We start from the raw sequence: 16,619 nt of genomic DNA, 5'->3' as shown, positions 1-16,619 counted from the left end.
GGAATTTCTCGAATTTGTATGATTTAATATTATTTGTTGTTAATTACATTTACTTCTGCAAGTAGAAAATTAGGGTTATGTGAAAGCTCCTATAAGAGCATCCGCAATGGTGGGAATTTCGTCCGGACGAGGCCTCTTCATTCTCCTTGTCCAACCATTGCAGGACGACGGACCGTCCGGACGAGTGACACGACCGAAATTTCAGTCGCGGACGATGTGTTGCCCATTGCTCGTCGGTCACGTCGTCCGTTCATTGTAGGCACACGGACGACGCCGGACGAGGACGAGTGACGCATTTTACATATTTTTTTTAAAAAAATTCAATCTAGAAATACACCACATTTTCATTCATTTCTCACACAACTCACTCACCACTCTTCCAAAATCATTCTCATAAAACATAGTATATAATATGTGAAAACATAATACAACCATAAAATCATTTCTCATAAAATCATTTTTTACATATTTATAATATGTGAAAACATAAAAAAAAACATAACATTAAAAATTAAATGAAAAATGAGTTTTAATTTATAGGATGGACACTAAGTCGGAACCACTGCAGAAGGAAAGGCTGGACTAAGAAATGCCAATGTGACAATTACTTATCCGCCCACTAGGACGAACGAGTGGTCCGATCACCGTGGATGCTCTGAGTTAGAATTCAAACTTATGGCCCCACAGTGGATCCAAAATCAGCCCATTTCAGCTAAAATTCAACTTTTCGGTTGTAAATAAGTTAGTTTCATTTCATTTTCTATTTTTATAATAATTTTGTTATTCTCTAATTTTATGGAGTAGTACTAGTGTTATTTAGAAAATTAAAATACTATTACTATATGATCAGTATTTATCTGCCGAAGATCATTGCTTCATAAATATATAAAACAAATTAAGTTCTAGAACTAATTCAGTAATTTTCTTTCAGGAAAAAAAGACCTAAATCAATTTAGACTATACAATTTGAAAAGCATTTAATCTGTCAAATTACCAATATTTTTAGATTAAAAAAAAAAAAGAAATCAAAGAATGCGACATCTAAAAATTGTAAAGAAGTTTCACTGTCAAATTAATAATCATATTAAATGAATTTGGAGTGTTTATCCATCCATATGCCGTCGAATTCAAAGTGAGATAGCCGAATTAAATTTATTTTGTATTACAATTATTTAGAATGCCCCAAACTGAAAAACAAAGAAAATTCTTGATAAAAGGAGGATTTAAGATAGAGAGTTCATCTCACATCAAAAGGTTGAATATTGTTGCCGCGGAACAGCCGGAACTTCGGGCTTTCAGCAACACCTGCGGTAGAAAAAAACGGCCGGCACTGATATTTTTGGAGCTGCGAACGCGTCTATTCGCATCTCCAAGTTCCACTCCAGGGATCCGGGTTTTTATTTTTGAGCTCACTTTTACATTAAATATGTTGTTAGTTTTAACATTATATCATTGTCCTTCATATATAACAGTATTGGATACAAACTTTCGATTATCGTTTCCACTTTACATAGTCAATAGATTGAATTGAAATTTTTCATTCAAGTCTCAATTTTAGAATTAGGACAAGGCCACTTACAAATATAGATTGAACTGGTTTTTATGATGTATAGAGTTAAATGCAAACAATAAATGTTCACAAAATGAGACGTTTTTATCAGTTAACTATTTAATGATTCTTCTACCATTAATACAAATGTAAAGAATTAGAGATCCTTTATTATACCATTAGTCAAAATACAAATAAATTATAGGACTAATTATCATTATTAGCTCACTCCAACAAGTTAGTATTTTCAGAAATCTAATTATTTCATCAGCTCCTAAAATTGATAACTGATGACCTCTGATAAGTAACCAATTTGGACAAAAGAAACAAGAATAAAAGACTACTATGAAAAGAAACTAATGGGTATACGATCCATTTCGCATATCAGCAGTGGTAACACTAACATTTTTCTCCCCCATTCTTGGTTTTTTTTTTTTCTTTTTTTTTTTTGTGTGTACAACTTGAATCTGCATCCAATCGATCAATGTAGAAACAGTTTATAGGTCAAGAATTTGCACCTTAGTCATGCCTTCAGACAGTATCAGTGCATCACTGGATCCGCTGACTTTAGATCTCTGCTTTTCTCTGTCCTTTTACCTGTTTACCATGTCACACTAAAAAATTGATGAAACTAGTCACACTAAGGTAAATAATTCAAATTTTCATGCCACACCTCCAAATCTTAAATCCATCCTCTTTATGGAGATCTTTTCTTTGATCAAATTCTTGCAAAAATGAAAAATCCCTGCTCATATCAAACTCGCCCACGACACCACATCACCGGAAACTAATCCAAAAAGATGTGCACGTAGAACATAATCTCTAAGCAATCAATGCCAGGTACCTTCACTTGAAAGCAAAATTTGCAGATGCTGTCTTTGAGAAGTTATTTTAGACTCAAATTACAGTCTAATGAAACTGTGGAATCAATTACAGCAATATGTATTCATTCTAAAAGACAAATCTTGGAGCTGTTGATTGTAACAATTGGGGCATTTTATATGCCAAGTGGATGTAGTAGCTATGCAGAACAATACAGGAAAATGCAGTTTAAAATGACAACTAAGAACACAGGTTTGCTAGATATATGCCCATTATCCTCCCAAGCACAAAAGGGAGCGGGCCATTTTATTCCTTCAGGCACTAGAAGACAAAGTTATACCCATAATAAAGCCAACATATACTCCACTGCAACATGAGGAATATTTTTTCAACATGATGGGAAACAACTCACATGATTCACAGAAACAGTCATACTGGAGAAAGAAAGAAAGAAGTAAAACTCATGTAATATCATGGATACAATAAAAGCAATGCAATTCACTCAGAGTCAGGCTTCTTAGCATAATTATCCTTGTAAATCACACTAGGCTTAGGATCAGCCATCACAAAAATGTATCAACTTTTTGTGAAAAAACAGTGCTTTTTCAGTATTATAAGTGAATTCGGAAGAAAAGCTACTACTGTAAAGAGTTAAACCTGAAAATTAATGAAATTCAACTAATAAGAATGACACAATCAAACACTAAGATTTCTATGAGAACAAGTCAATTAATCATTCCCTTATTATCTACTAATTATAATCTGATAAGAAGATGCATCAACTGCTATGGAAATACTTACATTCATACTTTTTCCTAGCAATACAGGAATTAAATTGTCCATAGCTAGACTACTTAAGGAAAAAGGGCACTAATTTTCTACAGACGAGTGATAATTAGGTATCTGCCATTGCAGAGAAACAGGATCTATAATTCATGCTCATTGCAGAAAAACAATTCACTCAGATCCGAAAAAAAAATCGAATTCAAAATTAACACCTACGCCATATCAATCGCAGATCCACGTGAATCCAATAAAAAATCATTCACCGCGGCCTCCGGTTCAGTTGATGCAAGGCAGGAACCTGATTTTCGCCAAATTGAGCGGCAATCAAATGTTTTTTTCACCACGCACACGCATCATGTACGATTGGAGAGCTCAAATTCACCGCAAAATTCACACGCAATCGGCGAATTAAGTTCCCGACCTGCACCAAGCGAGCTAGAGGGCGCGGCAACAGAATCCAACGCTTTGCTTTGAAGAGTATTCATCCAATAAATCCAGAGCCATATCACAGAGAAGAGGTGGGATTGCAGGTTGAGGGAGGTGAGGTTGTTAGTTTATAGCTGGAGGGGACGCAGCAGATACTGCCACGTGTCCGGAATCAACGGCTAGTATGACGTTACAAAAGTATGCGAAATTAAGATGAAAGTCGTTGGGAGTTGTGAAATAGTCCCTGGATTTGGAGATAATTACGGATTGGCCACTGGAGGAAACGCGTGCGCGTTATGGAAGACTTTATTCTTTTTTAAAATTTTTTTCTACTTACAAGGTGAGGAAAAGGTAGATTTACTACTATTGGTAATAATAGAATTATAGATATTGAATTGTACTTGGATTCTCATTTTTTATTTTTTATATACTTTTCTCGCATTGGTTGGTTCATTTGGAATGGAATCTGATTTTTAAATCTATTTCTGGGATTTTATTCTTTTTCTGCAACATTCTCTCTCTCTTTTTAACTAAAACCAATTATTAAATTAAAGTGGTAAGAAATATCTAGATATTTTTGGTTGGTTTATATCATAGTACGAGATTTTTTCTTTTAAAATGGGAAGTGTGGAACATTATGGAGTAAAAAGCGTTGATGAGTGATGACAGAACGTTGCTTATGATATTTAAAACATTAAGTAAAAAGATACCCGTAGGGAAAACATAAATTATACTATTATATTTTTCTAAGAAAAATGACAAGATTTAGAAAAAAAATAATACTAAAAATTATTTATACTGGAAGGAATAGAGTATTAACTAGATTAACTAAATAAGATTTTATTGGTGCATTAAAATTTTATCTAGTACATAAAATATTACTGTACTCTTTTCTATTATACTGAATCATAATATTATTTTTTTAAATACATTTTTATAATTGAATCATTTTCTTTTTATAAAAATCAATATATTTAATCATTCTACTTTTATTTTCTCTCAACTCGTCTATTTTTTCTCTTATATTTAATTCACTGAACACCATTTTTAAAAATCGCATTTCTAAAATGGATTAATCATGCATTCCTTGTTTTCCACCGCTCAACCTCAATCTTCATGCCTTCCTTGCATTGCCGGCGACTTCAATATTCAAACTTTCCGACTATATACCTGTTGACAAATGGAGTGAATGGGTCCCATTGTCCTAAATAGTCAACAAATACAAGGTTTCACGTTTTCCATTGTAGGAATCGGTTGTGAATGCAAATAAAAACGCATCACCACGAGTCGGCCACTCTATATAAAAAAGAAATAGAATAGAATCATTATCTTATTAAATTAAAATATAAAAGCGTTATCAAATTTGATAATCATTATAGTTATTGACTTTTTATATATTATGGGTATTTCGCTTATGTATAATTAGTTTTATTATTGTAATTCATCATATTCTTATTGAAAATTCTTTAAATATATATTTCTAGTTTGGGGTCGCTTCCAAATGTCGTCTCATAGAGACGAACTGGCTAGCAAGTCTCATGTTATTTATTTCCTTCGTCCCACTATAAGTAAAGACTCATATTTACTTTATGGTACGTCCCATCTAAAATGAGATTTTCTTTTTTGACAAAATATACCCCAGTTATTATCTTTCCTATTTTAATTTTTCTCCTATAGTCCTACTTATTCTCCTCTAATTAAACATCATTTTTACTAATCTTGTGCTCAAATTAAAACATCTCACTTATGGTCGGTTAACCGACCCTATAATTTCGTCAAAAAACTAACCGGGACTGACTCGATTTCAAGTTCGGTTACTTAATTAACCGACTTGGTTAGAATCGGTCGGTTATCGGTTATAACCGAACTAACCAGATTGAAATTAAAATTGTTTATGGTTTTAACTTTTCATCTACTTTACTATTATTATTATTATTATTATTATTATTATTATTATTATTATTATTATTATTATTATTATATTTTTATTTACAAGTAATGCATAAATTGTTTTGGAACTTTAAAAGACTTAAACTTTAAATGATCTAAAATTTTACACCAATAATAAATGAAGGGTTATCCTATTTTGATAATAGTAGCAATGCTTAATCACTTTATTGACTGTGAGAGATCTTATTTATAAAATAATATTTAGAAACTTTATAAACTTTGAGATATTATAAGTATAGTGATACAAATTAAAATAGATTTTTTTGACGTTGCAATATGAGACTTTGACAAAATTTAAAAATAAATTACAATTTCTTCTATTGTGACAAAGTTTGAAAGTAAATTACAATTACTTCTATTATTAATTAAAAATTTAATAGATATTAAAATTATTTTTGGTATTAACTTTACACTTTTCATCTACTTTTTTTTTTTTATTATTATTATTATTATTATTATTATTATTATTGTTGTTGTTGTTGTTGTTGTTGTTATTATTATTATTATTATACTTCTATTTACAAGTAATACATAAATTATTAAGGCACTTTAAAAGACTTAAACTTTAAATGACCTAAAATTTAAAAACTTTTCTCCAATAATAAGTGAAGAGTTATCCTATTTTTGAAATAGTAGTAATGCTTAAGCAATAAAACTTTATTGATTTTGAGAGATCTTATTTTTAAAGTAATGTTTAGACTTTAGACACTTTATGGACTTTGAGATATTATAAGTATAACTGATATATACATAAATTAAAATAGATTTTTTTGACATTGCAATTGACAAAATTTGGAAGTAAATTACAATTTCCTCTATTGTTACAAAGTTAGAAAGTAAATTACAATTTTTCTAGTATTAATTAAAAATATAATTTAATTAAAATTGAATTTAATTTCTTCGGTTATAACCGATAACCGACTTGGAGCAAAATGTTAAACCGGAACCGACCCGAACACCGTAAATTTCAGTTATCAGTTAACCGATAACCGACCGGTTCCGATTCAATTCTCGTTAACCGAATAACCGAAAACCGTTTACCCACCCTACTTACGACATAACGGAATAGGTAACTTTTGTGATTACAAACTTTCACATTTCCAATTTACTATCCATACATGTTCTCCTATTCAAAACTCATAATATATTTTAAAAAAATCTGAAGTTTTAATTCATTGTTTTGCAACTACTAACCAACTTCATAAATTTTGGTAAAGGTAACACGTGAAACTATTAATTATTGCTCCATAACAATACATGATACATATTCATGAAAAGCAGACATCTGTATTATTGAAATCTATATGGATCTAATGATGTGGTCACTTTTGGGTTTTACTTATCCACAATTTATGGATTGCAATAATCTGAAAAGTGAAAACCATGACTTTATTTGGATCATATATATAGGGCATCCATAAACTGGTGTATCACATCCAAAAATTATTTAATTTTTTTTAAATATTTATGGATCTTAATTCTCCACGCAGAAAGTTGTTATACATAATAATATTTGTTCCAAACAATAGAGTTGCGGGTTGTTATACAGCTACAGTGGCGGATTCAGAAATTTAAATTTGGAGCGCGATAAATAATTACAGCGAATTGAAGTTATAAAATTTGACTAGTTTTTTATGTTTTCTTTAATTTACATTTCTTCAATCATAATCTATATCATTATTTTAATTAAAATTGTTTATTATATATAAAGAGTATATGAGTTACTTTTTAGAGTATTACTTAGATTTATATTTTGTTTTAAATTTTGCAAGTCTTTAATGTTTTAGCAAATAAAAAATATATACAAATTTAAATGCATTAGGCAACTTTAAAAAAAACGAGAAACAGTAAAACAAAGAAAAAAAACAAAATGTATTTAACATAGAAAAGCTAAAAATTATTAAATGTAAATAAGGATACATAAATGCTCAAAATTCATATAAAATCAAGAGCGCTAAAATGTAGGAGTAGGCTGATACTAAAATACGCTTTGTAGAATACTAAAATACGCTTTGTAGAAGAGTCGAACCAGGTTCTCCGCACTGAAAAGACAACATCCTACCGCTCTGCGCCAATGACTAGAATTTGTTTTGGGGTACAGTCATACCTCTTTGTTCTCAAGTTGATCCGCCACTGTATAGTTATATCCTTATGAAATCAAATTAAAGAATGAATTTTATTAAAACCAAGAATAATTCACAAAAGCAACTAAATTGCTCAAAATAAGCAGAATATACTAGTAATATGTTTGGTAAAGCATATTTTGCTAATGTATAATCAGCATTCTCATTCCTTCCAATTAGTGTCCAACTAAATGTATCAAACTTGTCACAGCAGCTCCACAATAATATAATCAGATCAAATAGTAAGAAAACAGAGAAATATAATAAATTGTTCTAAAAATGTACTCCTATATGGTGACGATGTGGCCAATTTGATTTGGACTTTCATAATCATCCAACCTTGGATTGGATCAGGCCCAATATGTATGGTCTGTCATAGTTATCTATCTAGTTGTTGTATTTGGTAATTTAATAAATAGTATAACCCATCATTAATTCTGTTTAGGGCAAAGATAGAATTTTCATAGCCTAAAATAAAATTTCTAAACAGAAACAAAGGCTTCAAAACGTGATTACTCCAGCAATAAAAATAACACGGGCAATTCACTAAAACTAACGTGATTACCAAACACACAATTTAGCTATATAAGAGCTCTTATGAAATCAATCTCAATGTACTTTTCCAAATATTTGTACTGATAATAGTGGCTTCAAGTACAATTCAATAAATTCTTCCTTGTACTCCATTGTACTCTAAAAAATTCTGTACGTATCACCATTCACCACACAAATACACAACCATGATTTTTCAACTATAAAACCTGATCACTAGAATTTCTTGAAAAAAAAAATCTCAATCAAGAAAATGATGACTTATTGGTGGTGAAGTCCATCGGGGGCAACATGAGAACATATAATTGATGCATCGTCAACTTACATGTTCTCAGGTCGCCCCTGCAGGATTTCCATCCACTCATTCTCGAGATCACCAGGTTTCAGTCATTGTCTTTTTTTTTTTTTGAAATTATAGTTTGTTTCCTCGTAATTAAATGATTTTTTACTTCTATCATTTTGACACAAATATTTTTGGTTCTTAAAAAGAAACAGTTTGAGAAAAGTTCAACCGGCCAAAATGAATTTCTACAAATATTTTGCCAAGTCGTACTACTAGTGTTTTTGTATGATTCCATCCAAATATTTTGATTTAGCTCTTTATTAAACTAATCTAAGCTATAGTTAATAAACTCTAATTAGAAATTCATGAGCACCAAATGACGATTATAAACTGTAATTAGATAGATACAATCTTACAGCCTGCATTCAGATTAGATATATGCAACATTGTGAGCATGAATTAACTTAGTAGTAGAATTATATGTTCATTTACCTATAAAAAAGCTATATGCAAAATTTTACTCATGATATGATACATTAAACAACAAAATATGTAAAGAACGCATTGAAACAATACAAAACAATCTTCTCATTGTTTGTCATCAACCACCTCCTAAAAAATCGAAATTCCATTTCTTAAGTTACAAAACATGGAAAATTGAAGACAAGAAACACTCGAACTATCCATGTTAACTTCAAAAACTCGATCAAAATTGTAGTTGAAGAATCTTGGGTGTTAGATTATTAGTCTTATAGCTGCTGCAATGTCAAACAGCTCCCCCTCTTCAACTTTCTTCCACACTCCATCGATCATCAGATGCCCTCTAATGCCTTGTGCAGTTGAATCACTCTCATTTTGCATCCTAACCTCGGCTTCAACCGCTACCTTTTTTACAGGCGCCCAGTCCATTTTCTCCGTGCTAACCTCGGCTTCTCTTTTACCATTACTCTCCTTGCTGCTAACTTCTTTGATTCCCGACACTGTAACGACTTCCCCGTGACTCTCAACGCGGTCAAGGGCCGGAAGCTTACCTGAAAAACCGATCGTATGGGACAGCATCCCAATGGGACACGGAGTCCATGATTTGGCAACACTCCATCTCCTCTTGGTTCCGACCTTACCAAGATCCGGTTGTTCGTGTCTCCTCAGCATCCGTTGTTCTTTGATTGACTCGAGCTTCTCTCTGGCTTCAAGTATGGAGTACTCTTGTTGAGAAAGAAAGGTGTGATCTTCAAGGCTGGTGGAGTTTGCTTCTAAAACCGCCGGCTGCTCTAGTAAAGCAAGCTTCTTGAGTTTCTGGATTAGGGAGCTCCCTCCGGCCAGTTGTGCTAGGGTGACGGCTGAAGCTGCGAGCTGCTTGTTACTGGGCATGGAGGCCAAGAGGCATCTCTGCAATAATCCTAAAACGGTTGCTCTTGGGAGATTTTTCTCCCTCTTGGAGGCTTTGGTTTCTGCAGATTCCTTTGAACCAGCAGGTTTCAGTGTCTTCAGATTTTCAACGAGCCATTCAAATAAATACGAAAGCAGTTCAGATCGACGAGATTTTGCAGAGTCCACAGGAGATTGATGGTCACCTAATGAAGATACACAACAGATTAGTTCTATGGTGAATGAATGTACATATAATAGTATTATTTGGTGAATGGATATATGTAAACGTAAATCTACTTTGAGATGCACGAGAAAAATTCAACACGGTTGTATTACCTGTTTCACAGTTCATGGTTTTATTGGTCTCTATCTTCTCAAGAACTGCCTGGCTGAGTATTATAAGCAGCTCAGGCTCTTTTCTTGACAATTTTAAGACAACAGATTTCCAGTCATCAAATGCTGTATTGTTATTTTGAGTGCTACCAACGAATTGTGGATCCTCCGATTGCTCGGTTAAATTGGACGTCTCCATAGCGCTTAGCAAGTATTCCAACAAAAGATAGACTAGTTCGGTAGAAAATGAAGAATATAAGCGGAGGGCATTCTTCATTGCCTTTACGAGCAGCTTTTTAGAACCTGAAAAATATGCGTAAGACCAATCAAGCATCATGAACCTAATACATGGTAGTAGGCTATTCGAGAAGAGAGAAAAATCTCGACCAAATTCTCTTATCATAATGTTTTCTTGAGAACTTTACCTGCAGAGTTGGCATGCGATGACTTCCCAGCTGCAAGAAATAGAAACTTACTACGCGCAGGCAAGAGTTCCGTTGGCTTAAGACCTGCACATTAGTTTTTAAGTCACTTCTTATACAGCAAGATGTCATCAATTGACAACTAGGAACCCTAATAGTGTTGGACACAAGTATTCTGCTATGATGGATATAATCGACAGCACCAGAATTTGACAATGCATAAATTGAGTACTCACGTTTTCCCTTGACGTGTGCAGAACTAAGTTTTGACATTTGTTTCGCCTTCAGACAGAGAGAAACTTCACGTAGGCTGCTCTTGATTTCTTTCCTGAGATTGGCGGTTTTATTGTTTTGCACAGGAATTGCCTTTTCTTGAGGTTCCCAATAGTAAGATATCAACCAATCAAGTGCCTGCATTATATTCAGAAAAACATCCAAAGAATTAGTGTACAATAACTGCATTAAATGAGCCAATAATGGGACACCGAATGCTGTGCATATCAGTTCATCAAGGTTTTACAAAACCATTATCCAACAGGCGAAAGCTACTATTTACTAAGCAGTTCCTAAAACGAGTAAATCAAATAATTGAATTTCTGGAAAATCGACACAAAAATCAAAAGTAACCAATACCGGGGCCTGAGCTGATTTATTGGAACATGTCAATTTTAATGGTATAACAGAAGAAGTTGTATAAAATGAGGGGAATAGATGCACCATTAAACTATAACTGCTCAGATTATCAGAATACAGAATTACCTTTCTCGATGCAAGACGGACCAGTTGAAGAGAAGGGAGATCACGATGAGAACCCTCTACAAGAATACAAATGCCAAATAAAGTTAAGGTTACTGAAATGATACAACTACACTGCATCTATTACAGAATTTTGTTGACAAGTTTTCATACAAGAAACACAGCAGGATTTCAGTAGTGCTCGTATAAAAAAAGGGTAAAGAGGATGATGCCGCAAGACAGAAATTCAGACATACTCACCATGACGAATATCAATAAGCATTCGGGGAATCCCAATGGCATCAGCCGCTTCCCCTATCGAGATTTTATTCTTTTCCCGGGTCTTCTCAACGACACCATTGACAAGCCTTGTGGAAGCGAAAGGAAAGTTAAAATTCAAGCGAAAGGAAACACTGAGTCTTGCCTACATAAAACCTAAAAATGACAAAACCAATCAGTGAGAGTAGAAAAGTATGCTCACCTCACAATAGCCATACAATACAGCATGGCCAAGAGTTCCTCTGATTGCGAAGCAGTTTCATCCAACTCATTTCTACAAAGAAAACAAGAATACATATCAAAGGTACTTCCATTGCTCCTCCTCATCTCCTAATCAAACTAATAATCCAAATCATAAAATTCTCAAAACACACTAAATTCCTCTATATATGCATACAGAGATAGCTGAAGCTCTCATTTTCAATTACAGAAAAGAATTAGGAAAAGATGCAATCCTAGAAAAAATCAACTCAATCTTCTTAAAAAAAAAAGAACTCTTTTGTCAAATTAAACAATCAAACACAAATTTGACGTTATACAACCAAAGTAATCACCAAAGTAGTATATATTTCACTGATTTTTGTCATCTTTTCCCCAGGAAAAAACATCAATTGATTTGATAGGATAGGAAATACCTAAAAAATGGATCTTTCTGCTGAATTTCAACGATGGAAGCAGTAACATCAACCGCCACAGGGAGGCACCCTCTGCTCCGCCACGTCGATATCTAACACCAACAAAATAAATCAAAATCACTCTCAAAACAATAAACAGCAGCACCAAACCCAAGAATTTGAGCTTCAACAATCCCAATCCAATCAAATTCAAAGTTTTCACCCTTCGGAGCGCGAATGCGACGGAATCGAGAGACGAAGAGAAAAGCGAGCCTCTAACGAACTTCCATTCGTCCCAGCTCATCCACGGAACCAGCTTGAAACTTTGCGACTTGCTGTCAACGACGTCGTTCCGCTCCTGCTCCTGAAACCCTAACACTGACTCCATTCTCTTTTTTTCCCTTTGCAGAATTCAATTGCAAAGTTTTTGAGGGAAAAGACCCGGTTTTCAATGAAGAATTGAACCGGCCGGTTCTGGTCAGTCTCAACCCGGTTCTGTTTCGATAAATAACGGGCTTAGAAACGGGCCTAAAAAGGCACGGGAAAAAGAATTGGCGCGTGCGGTCGTCAACCACCAAAAAAAACGTCTCCTTATATAACAACGTGTCTCTTGAATTCAAAAGCCTTTCTTCAAAAAATGATTTAATAATCAAACCAAATTTTCAATGTTTGCTTTCCAATTTTGCAATCGCGTTCAGTTATTAATCTTATTGTGTACGCCACTCTGAGACCATCTTTCTCTCTCTGAAATTTGTAAGTACTATGATCTCCCTTGCTTGCTTCATCACTGCTGATTTTTTCTGATTTTGGTTGTTTGATAATGATGAGAAGTTCCACTTTTGGTAAAAAAAATAGTTTCAGTGAATTAGGATAAATTAACTTGGAAACATGCGGCTGAAATGGTAAGGAAGAATAGGAAAGGAAAGTAATCGGTTTGTAAAGAAATCGTGAGAAAATATCTCAATTTTAAAGAACTGAAAACAAAAGATTCAATTTTTATCGTGTTGAAAATAAATATATGTTCTTAGCTTAGTTAATTACATGTTTTTTAGTCTTCTATTTGCATTTCGTGATGCTATTGAATTTTGCATGCTTTTGTAATGATTTTAATGTTTGATATATGTAAAGCTAATTATGTGTGATTGAATTGATGAATCATATAGGAAGGAGTAGAATGGATCTCCGGCCTTGTTGTTATCGCCTCGTCTTGCTCTTGATATTCATGTTGCTGTCACAAACTCGTGTATCGTCGAGCTGGTTCTTTTCATCGAACGAAGAGGATGCTCATTCAAGCAAGAAAGAGGCGGTTTACAAAAATGTGGCTTCTGAGTTCTCCTTGGAAGCACTCCATGACAACGAGAAGGGGATCCAGTTGATCGAGAACGCCAAGAACAAGATGCTCGCGCCAAATTCTTGCTGGCAGACGGCCTACCAGGGCGTGTTTGAAGGATGTGCTAGGACCCTTGCTGATGAGGAACTACGGTCTAGGCTGGCGTGGAGCCTCAGTGATTGCTTCCAGAGGCACACGGGCCGGCCCCCTTTCCCTCATTGTGATCCCAAGTCCAAAATGAGGAAGTGTTTGCAGAGTTTAGATAGAGATAATCACCAAATCTATCTTGAATACTTTCTCGAAACGAACTCCATCTGTCACCAATTGCAGTGAGTAGTCATTTTAGCTTATCTGTGTTTGTTCTATTGCTTTTCATTGATGAAATCTGTTGTAGGACACAGGCGTTCAAGCATCAAACCGAGAGATTGGTGAACGAGCTCAAGAGCACTGCTGAGTACGCAGAGGCGAAGCTAGGAAAGATCGAAGAACAAGGGGAGATACTGATGCAGAACGCGGAGCAAGTCCATGATTCTATAGCCTTAATAGATGTCCGGACTCAGAAAGTTGCTGAGACCTCAAAAGTGTTGGAGGATCACGTGAACTCCGTGCTGAGGTACTCTGAAGTAGTCTACGAGCAGTCTAAGGGGATAATGTCGTCTCAGATGGAGTTGAGCGAGGGGCAAGCGTTAATGAAGGAGAATTTGGCACAGGGAATGGAGTTGCTTCAGAGCTCGTACGAGAATCTTGGAGACGAAATTGTCAAGTTGAGAAACGAAGCAGCTGAGATAGAGATCGAGATTGGGAAGGTTGGGGATGCAATGTCATCGAGGATGAGTGTTTTACAGAGTAAAGCAGACGATATAGGGAATATGGCCGGGACATCGTTGGATAAACAGAAAGAGCTTTTGGACGGGCAGTCTATAGCTCTCGAGGGGCTCGATTTTCTCACCAAGTTTCAGTCACAGGCCCTTGAAGAGAGCAGGTATAAACTTCTCATAGTTTTGTAATCAATCATAAAATAAACTTGAATATATCGAACATTGCAACGTGGATTTACAGGTTAACGCTGCAGAAGTTGGCTGAATTCGGGCATAAGCAGCAGGAGGAACTGCTCGAGAAGCAGAAGCAACTCCATAAGTCTCATGATCATCTAGTGGAGAACTCGAAACTGATATTATCAGCTCAGGTCTGTGCAGTCTTCCAATGTTATTCCAAACTAGAATGTTTTAGTACACGATGAGAAGCAATCGTATTGTTGCAGGAAACATTTGAATCGAAGCAAGCAACCATGTTTGTTGCCTTGGATAAGCTCTTTGAACTGCACAATGCTATGCTGTTTGAGTCACGTGTCATCATCGCGTTCTTGGTTTACTCGTTTGCAATTTTCATCGTCTACATGCTGACCAGCATAAAGCACGCCTACAGCGTGAGGCATAGGCTGTATCTAGGCCTGTGCGCGACGTTCTTGATTGAGATAAGTATATTTTGGACCGTGACAACGGATGTTGAGCGACAAAGATGGTTGATACGCGTTGTTAGGTCACTCTTCGCGCTCTCAGCATCCGTCCAGTACGTGTATGCCATATTTACCTACAGGTAATGTTTTTGAAAAATCTCGTAGAAAAAACCAGAATTTGGCCAAAGTTCGTTAATATTGAGGTGGATTGTGTGTTGTGAAGGGATTACGAGGTGTTGAACCACGAGATGCTAATGACGTTGATGGAGAAGGTAAACAGCATTCAGCGGAGCAAGGAGATGGTGGCGTGGGATGCAGATGTCGAGAGCGATATGAATTGGCGTTCGTGGGTGGATACAGAGCTGACAGAAGATGTGCAGCTGCTGGAAGATCCCGACTACGTGCTGCCTGAGGAATTTGACGAGTCAAATTCCTCAGTCACCAATTCGCATACGAAGAGTTACAACCTTCGTAGGCGAAGTTAGAAGTTTTGGCACACAGAAATGCCTAGTTTTTTGTTGTAGTAAGTGATAGATGAATTGCAATAACATAACCTTAATAACTTAAATTGCATTATTATCAGAAAAAAAAAAAAAAAAAAAAACTGAGATTAATTAAGAAAGAGGATCCTATTTTAATGAAAAAGAAAAAAGGATTCCTCTCTTCAACTATTTCTTGAAGTACAAGCTGGTGGATGATGTATGGTGGTGTGATTGATCGGCAAAAGGAGTTTGCAATCCAAATGCAACGCGTACTTAACCGAGCCAATGAGCCAGAGCTTCCACCTCGTCCTCGACATCCCTCTGAGGTCGAGATCGACCACACTCTGCTCCAACGATAAGTTAATCGCGTCGGCCTCTTCTTGGTTGAGCGGTATGGAGTGGGACTGTGCGACGAAGTTGAGCTCGAGGGAGTGGTTGGGTTTGACGTCGAAGGGGTCGGCCTTTAGAATGGCGATCTTCTGGTTGCGGAAGCTGAGGGTGTAGGCCATGTCGTAGAAGCTGGCGTGGGCCCGGATGTTGTCGTTGTCGGCCTTGATGACGATGGTGGCCTGGAGCATCATGAGGTTGGATTGGTCGAAGTAGATGGTGTCCATTTGGGCGCGTTCGACGCTGACTTGGGGCACCTTGGGGCGGAGGGTGGCGTACCCGATGAAGACCACGATGCCACCGATGATGACGAGCACGGTTAGTATGGCGCAGACGATGGAGACGCACCAGATTAAGGGGTGGGTGGTTTGGTTGGGACCTCCTAACCGTTTTGGCATTGGGGCAGTGGGGGTGGTGATAGAGAGAGGGCATTAGGAATGGAAGTAGTAATGTTTAGGTAATTTTGTAGGAAGAAATTGAGATTGTTGATGGGTTCTTAGGTTTGAAGGGTGGGGAAGGTTTTGGTATCTACTTTTCCTATGCATAAAGCCATCTTCTTCAATTATTCTAACTTAGGATGGCTTACTTCCTACAACTTTAACATAGGAATGTGTAATTTATAGTCAAGTTCAGTTTGTAAATGGGAGAACCATTATACTATAAAGATTTAATTTGAAATTAGGTTGCACAACTTAGAACTTACTATTTAACTACTTTGG

At 35.6% G+C, this 16,619-nt stretch overlaps 3 protein-coding genes and 2 long non-coding RNA genes across 5 annotated transcripts; 2 read left to right on the top strand and 3 right to left on the bottom strand.

The window, feature by feature from the left end:
* Positions 1-1,699: 1,699 nt before the first annotated feature.
* Positions 1,700-3,672, bottom strand: LOC125210854. The gene is made up of 2 exons (XR_007174411.1): positions 3,374-3,672; positions 1,700-2,398 (listed from the first exon to the last, which is right to left on the bottom strand). It is a non-coding gene; the product is annotated as an uncharacterized LOC125210854 (long non-coding RNA).
* A 4,700-nt stretch (positions 3,673-8,372) lies between these two features.
* LOC125215195 lies at positions 8,373-10,208 on the top strand. The gene is made up of 2 exons (XR_007175220.1): positions 8,373-8,588; positions 9,388-10,208. It is a non-coding gene; the product is annotated as an uncharacterized LOC125215195 (long non-coding RNA).
* On the bottom strand, positions 9,056-12,646 carry LOC125215194. The gene is made up of 9 exons (XM_048116540.1): positions 12,469-12,646; positions 12,267-12,358; positions 11,834-11,905; positions 11,614-11,720; positions 11,377-11,432; positions 10,854-11,028; positions 10,621-10,704; positions 10,199-10,498; positions 9,056-10,065 (listed from the first exon to the last, which is right to left on the bottom strand). Exons 1-9 carry the CDS (start codon positions 12,631-12,633, stop codon positions 9,227-9,229), a joined length of 1,890 nt encoding a protein of 629 aa, XP_047972497.1. The 5' UTR covers positions 12,634-12,646; the 3' UTR covers positions 9,056-9,226.
* Positions 12,647-12,956: 310 nt separating this feature from the next.
* Positions 12,957-15,597, top strand: LOC125216651 (protein GAMETE EXPRESSED 1-like). The gene is made up of 6 exons (XM_048118406.1): positions 12,957-12,998; positions 13,409-13,904; positions 13,970-14,557; positions 14,635-14,761; positions 14,837-15,171; positions 15,255-15,597. The coding sequence occupies exons 2-6, from the start codon at positions 13,420-13,422 to the stop codon at positions 15,514-15,516; spliced, it is 1,797 nt and encodes a 598-aa protein (XP_047974363.1). The 5' UTR covers positions 12,957-12,998; positions 13,409-13,419; the 3' UTR covers positions 15,517-15,597.
* A 47-nt stretch (positions 15,598-15,644) lies between these two features.
* Positions 15,645-16,326, bottom strand: LOC125216652 (NDR1/HIN1-like protein 12). The gene has a single exon (XM_048118407.1). The coding sequence runs from the start codon at positions 16,296-16,298 to the stop codon at positions 15,696-15,698; it is 603 nt and encodes a 200-aa protein (XP_047974364.1). The 5' UTR covers positions 16,299-16,326; the 3' UTR covers positions 15,645-15,695.
* Between the last annotated feature and the right edge of the window lie 293 nt (positions 16,327-16,619).

Source organism: Salvia hispanica, chromosome 3 (genome assembly GCF_023119035.1).
Source record: "Salvia hispanica cultivar TCC Black 2014 chromosome 3, UniMelb_Shisp_WGS_1.0, whole genome shotgun sequence".
In the NCBI taxonomy this organism is placed as follows: Eukaryota; Viridiplantae; Streptophyta; class Magnoliopsida; order Lamiales; family Lamiaceae; genus Salvia; species Salvia hispanica.
This window is presented reverse-complemented; position numbering and strand designations above follow the sequence as displayed.

Excerpts from the sequence above, each read along its gene's own strand:
- LOC125215194 (XM_048116540.1), bottom strand. The coding sequence starts at position 12,633 with ATGGAGTCAGTGTTAGGGTTTCAGGAGCAGGAGCGGAACGACGTCGTT. Across the intron at positions 11,906-12,266 it reads CAGAAAGATCCATTTTTTAG|AAATGAGTTGGATGAAACTG; the intron begins GTATTTCCTATC and ends TTTTCTTTGTAG. Across the intron at positions 10,705-10,853 it reads TGCACACGTCAAGGGAAAAC|GTCTTAAGCCAACGGAACTC; the intron begins GTGAGTACTCAA and ends ACTAATGTGCAG.
- LOC125216651 (XM_048118406.1), top strand. The coding sequence starts at position 13,420 with ATGGATCTCCGGCCTTGTTGTTATCGCCTCGTCTTGCTCTTGATATTC. Across the intron at positions 14,558-14,634 it reads CAGGCCCTTGAAGAGAGCAG|GTTAACGCTGCAGAAGTTGG; the intron begins GTATAAACTTCT and ends GTGGATTTACAG. Across the intron at positions 14,762-14,836 it reads AACTGATATTATCAGCTCAG|GAAACATTTGAATCGAAGCA; the intron begins GTCTGTGCAGTC and ends GTATTGTTGCAG.
- LOC125216652 (XM_048118407.1), bottom strand. The coding sequence starts at position 16,298 with ATGCCAAAACGGTTAGGAGGTCCCAACCAAACCACCCACCCCTTAATC.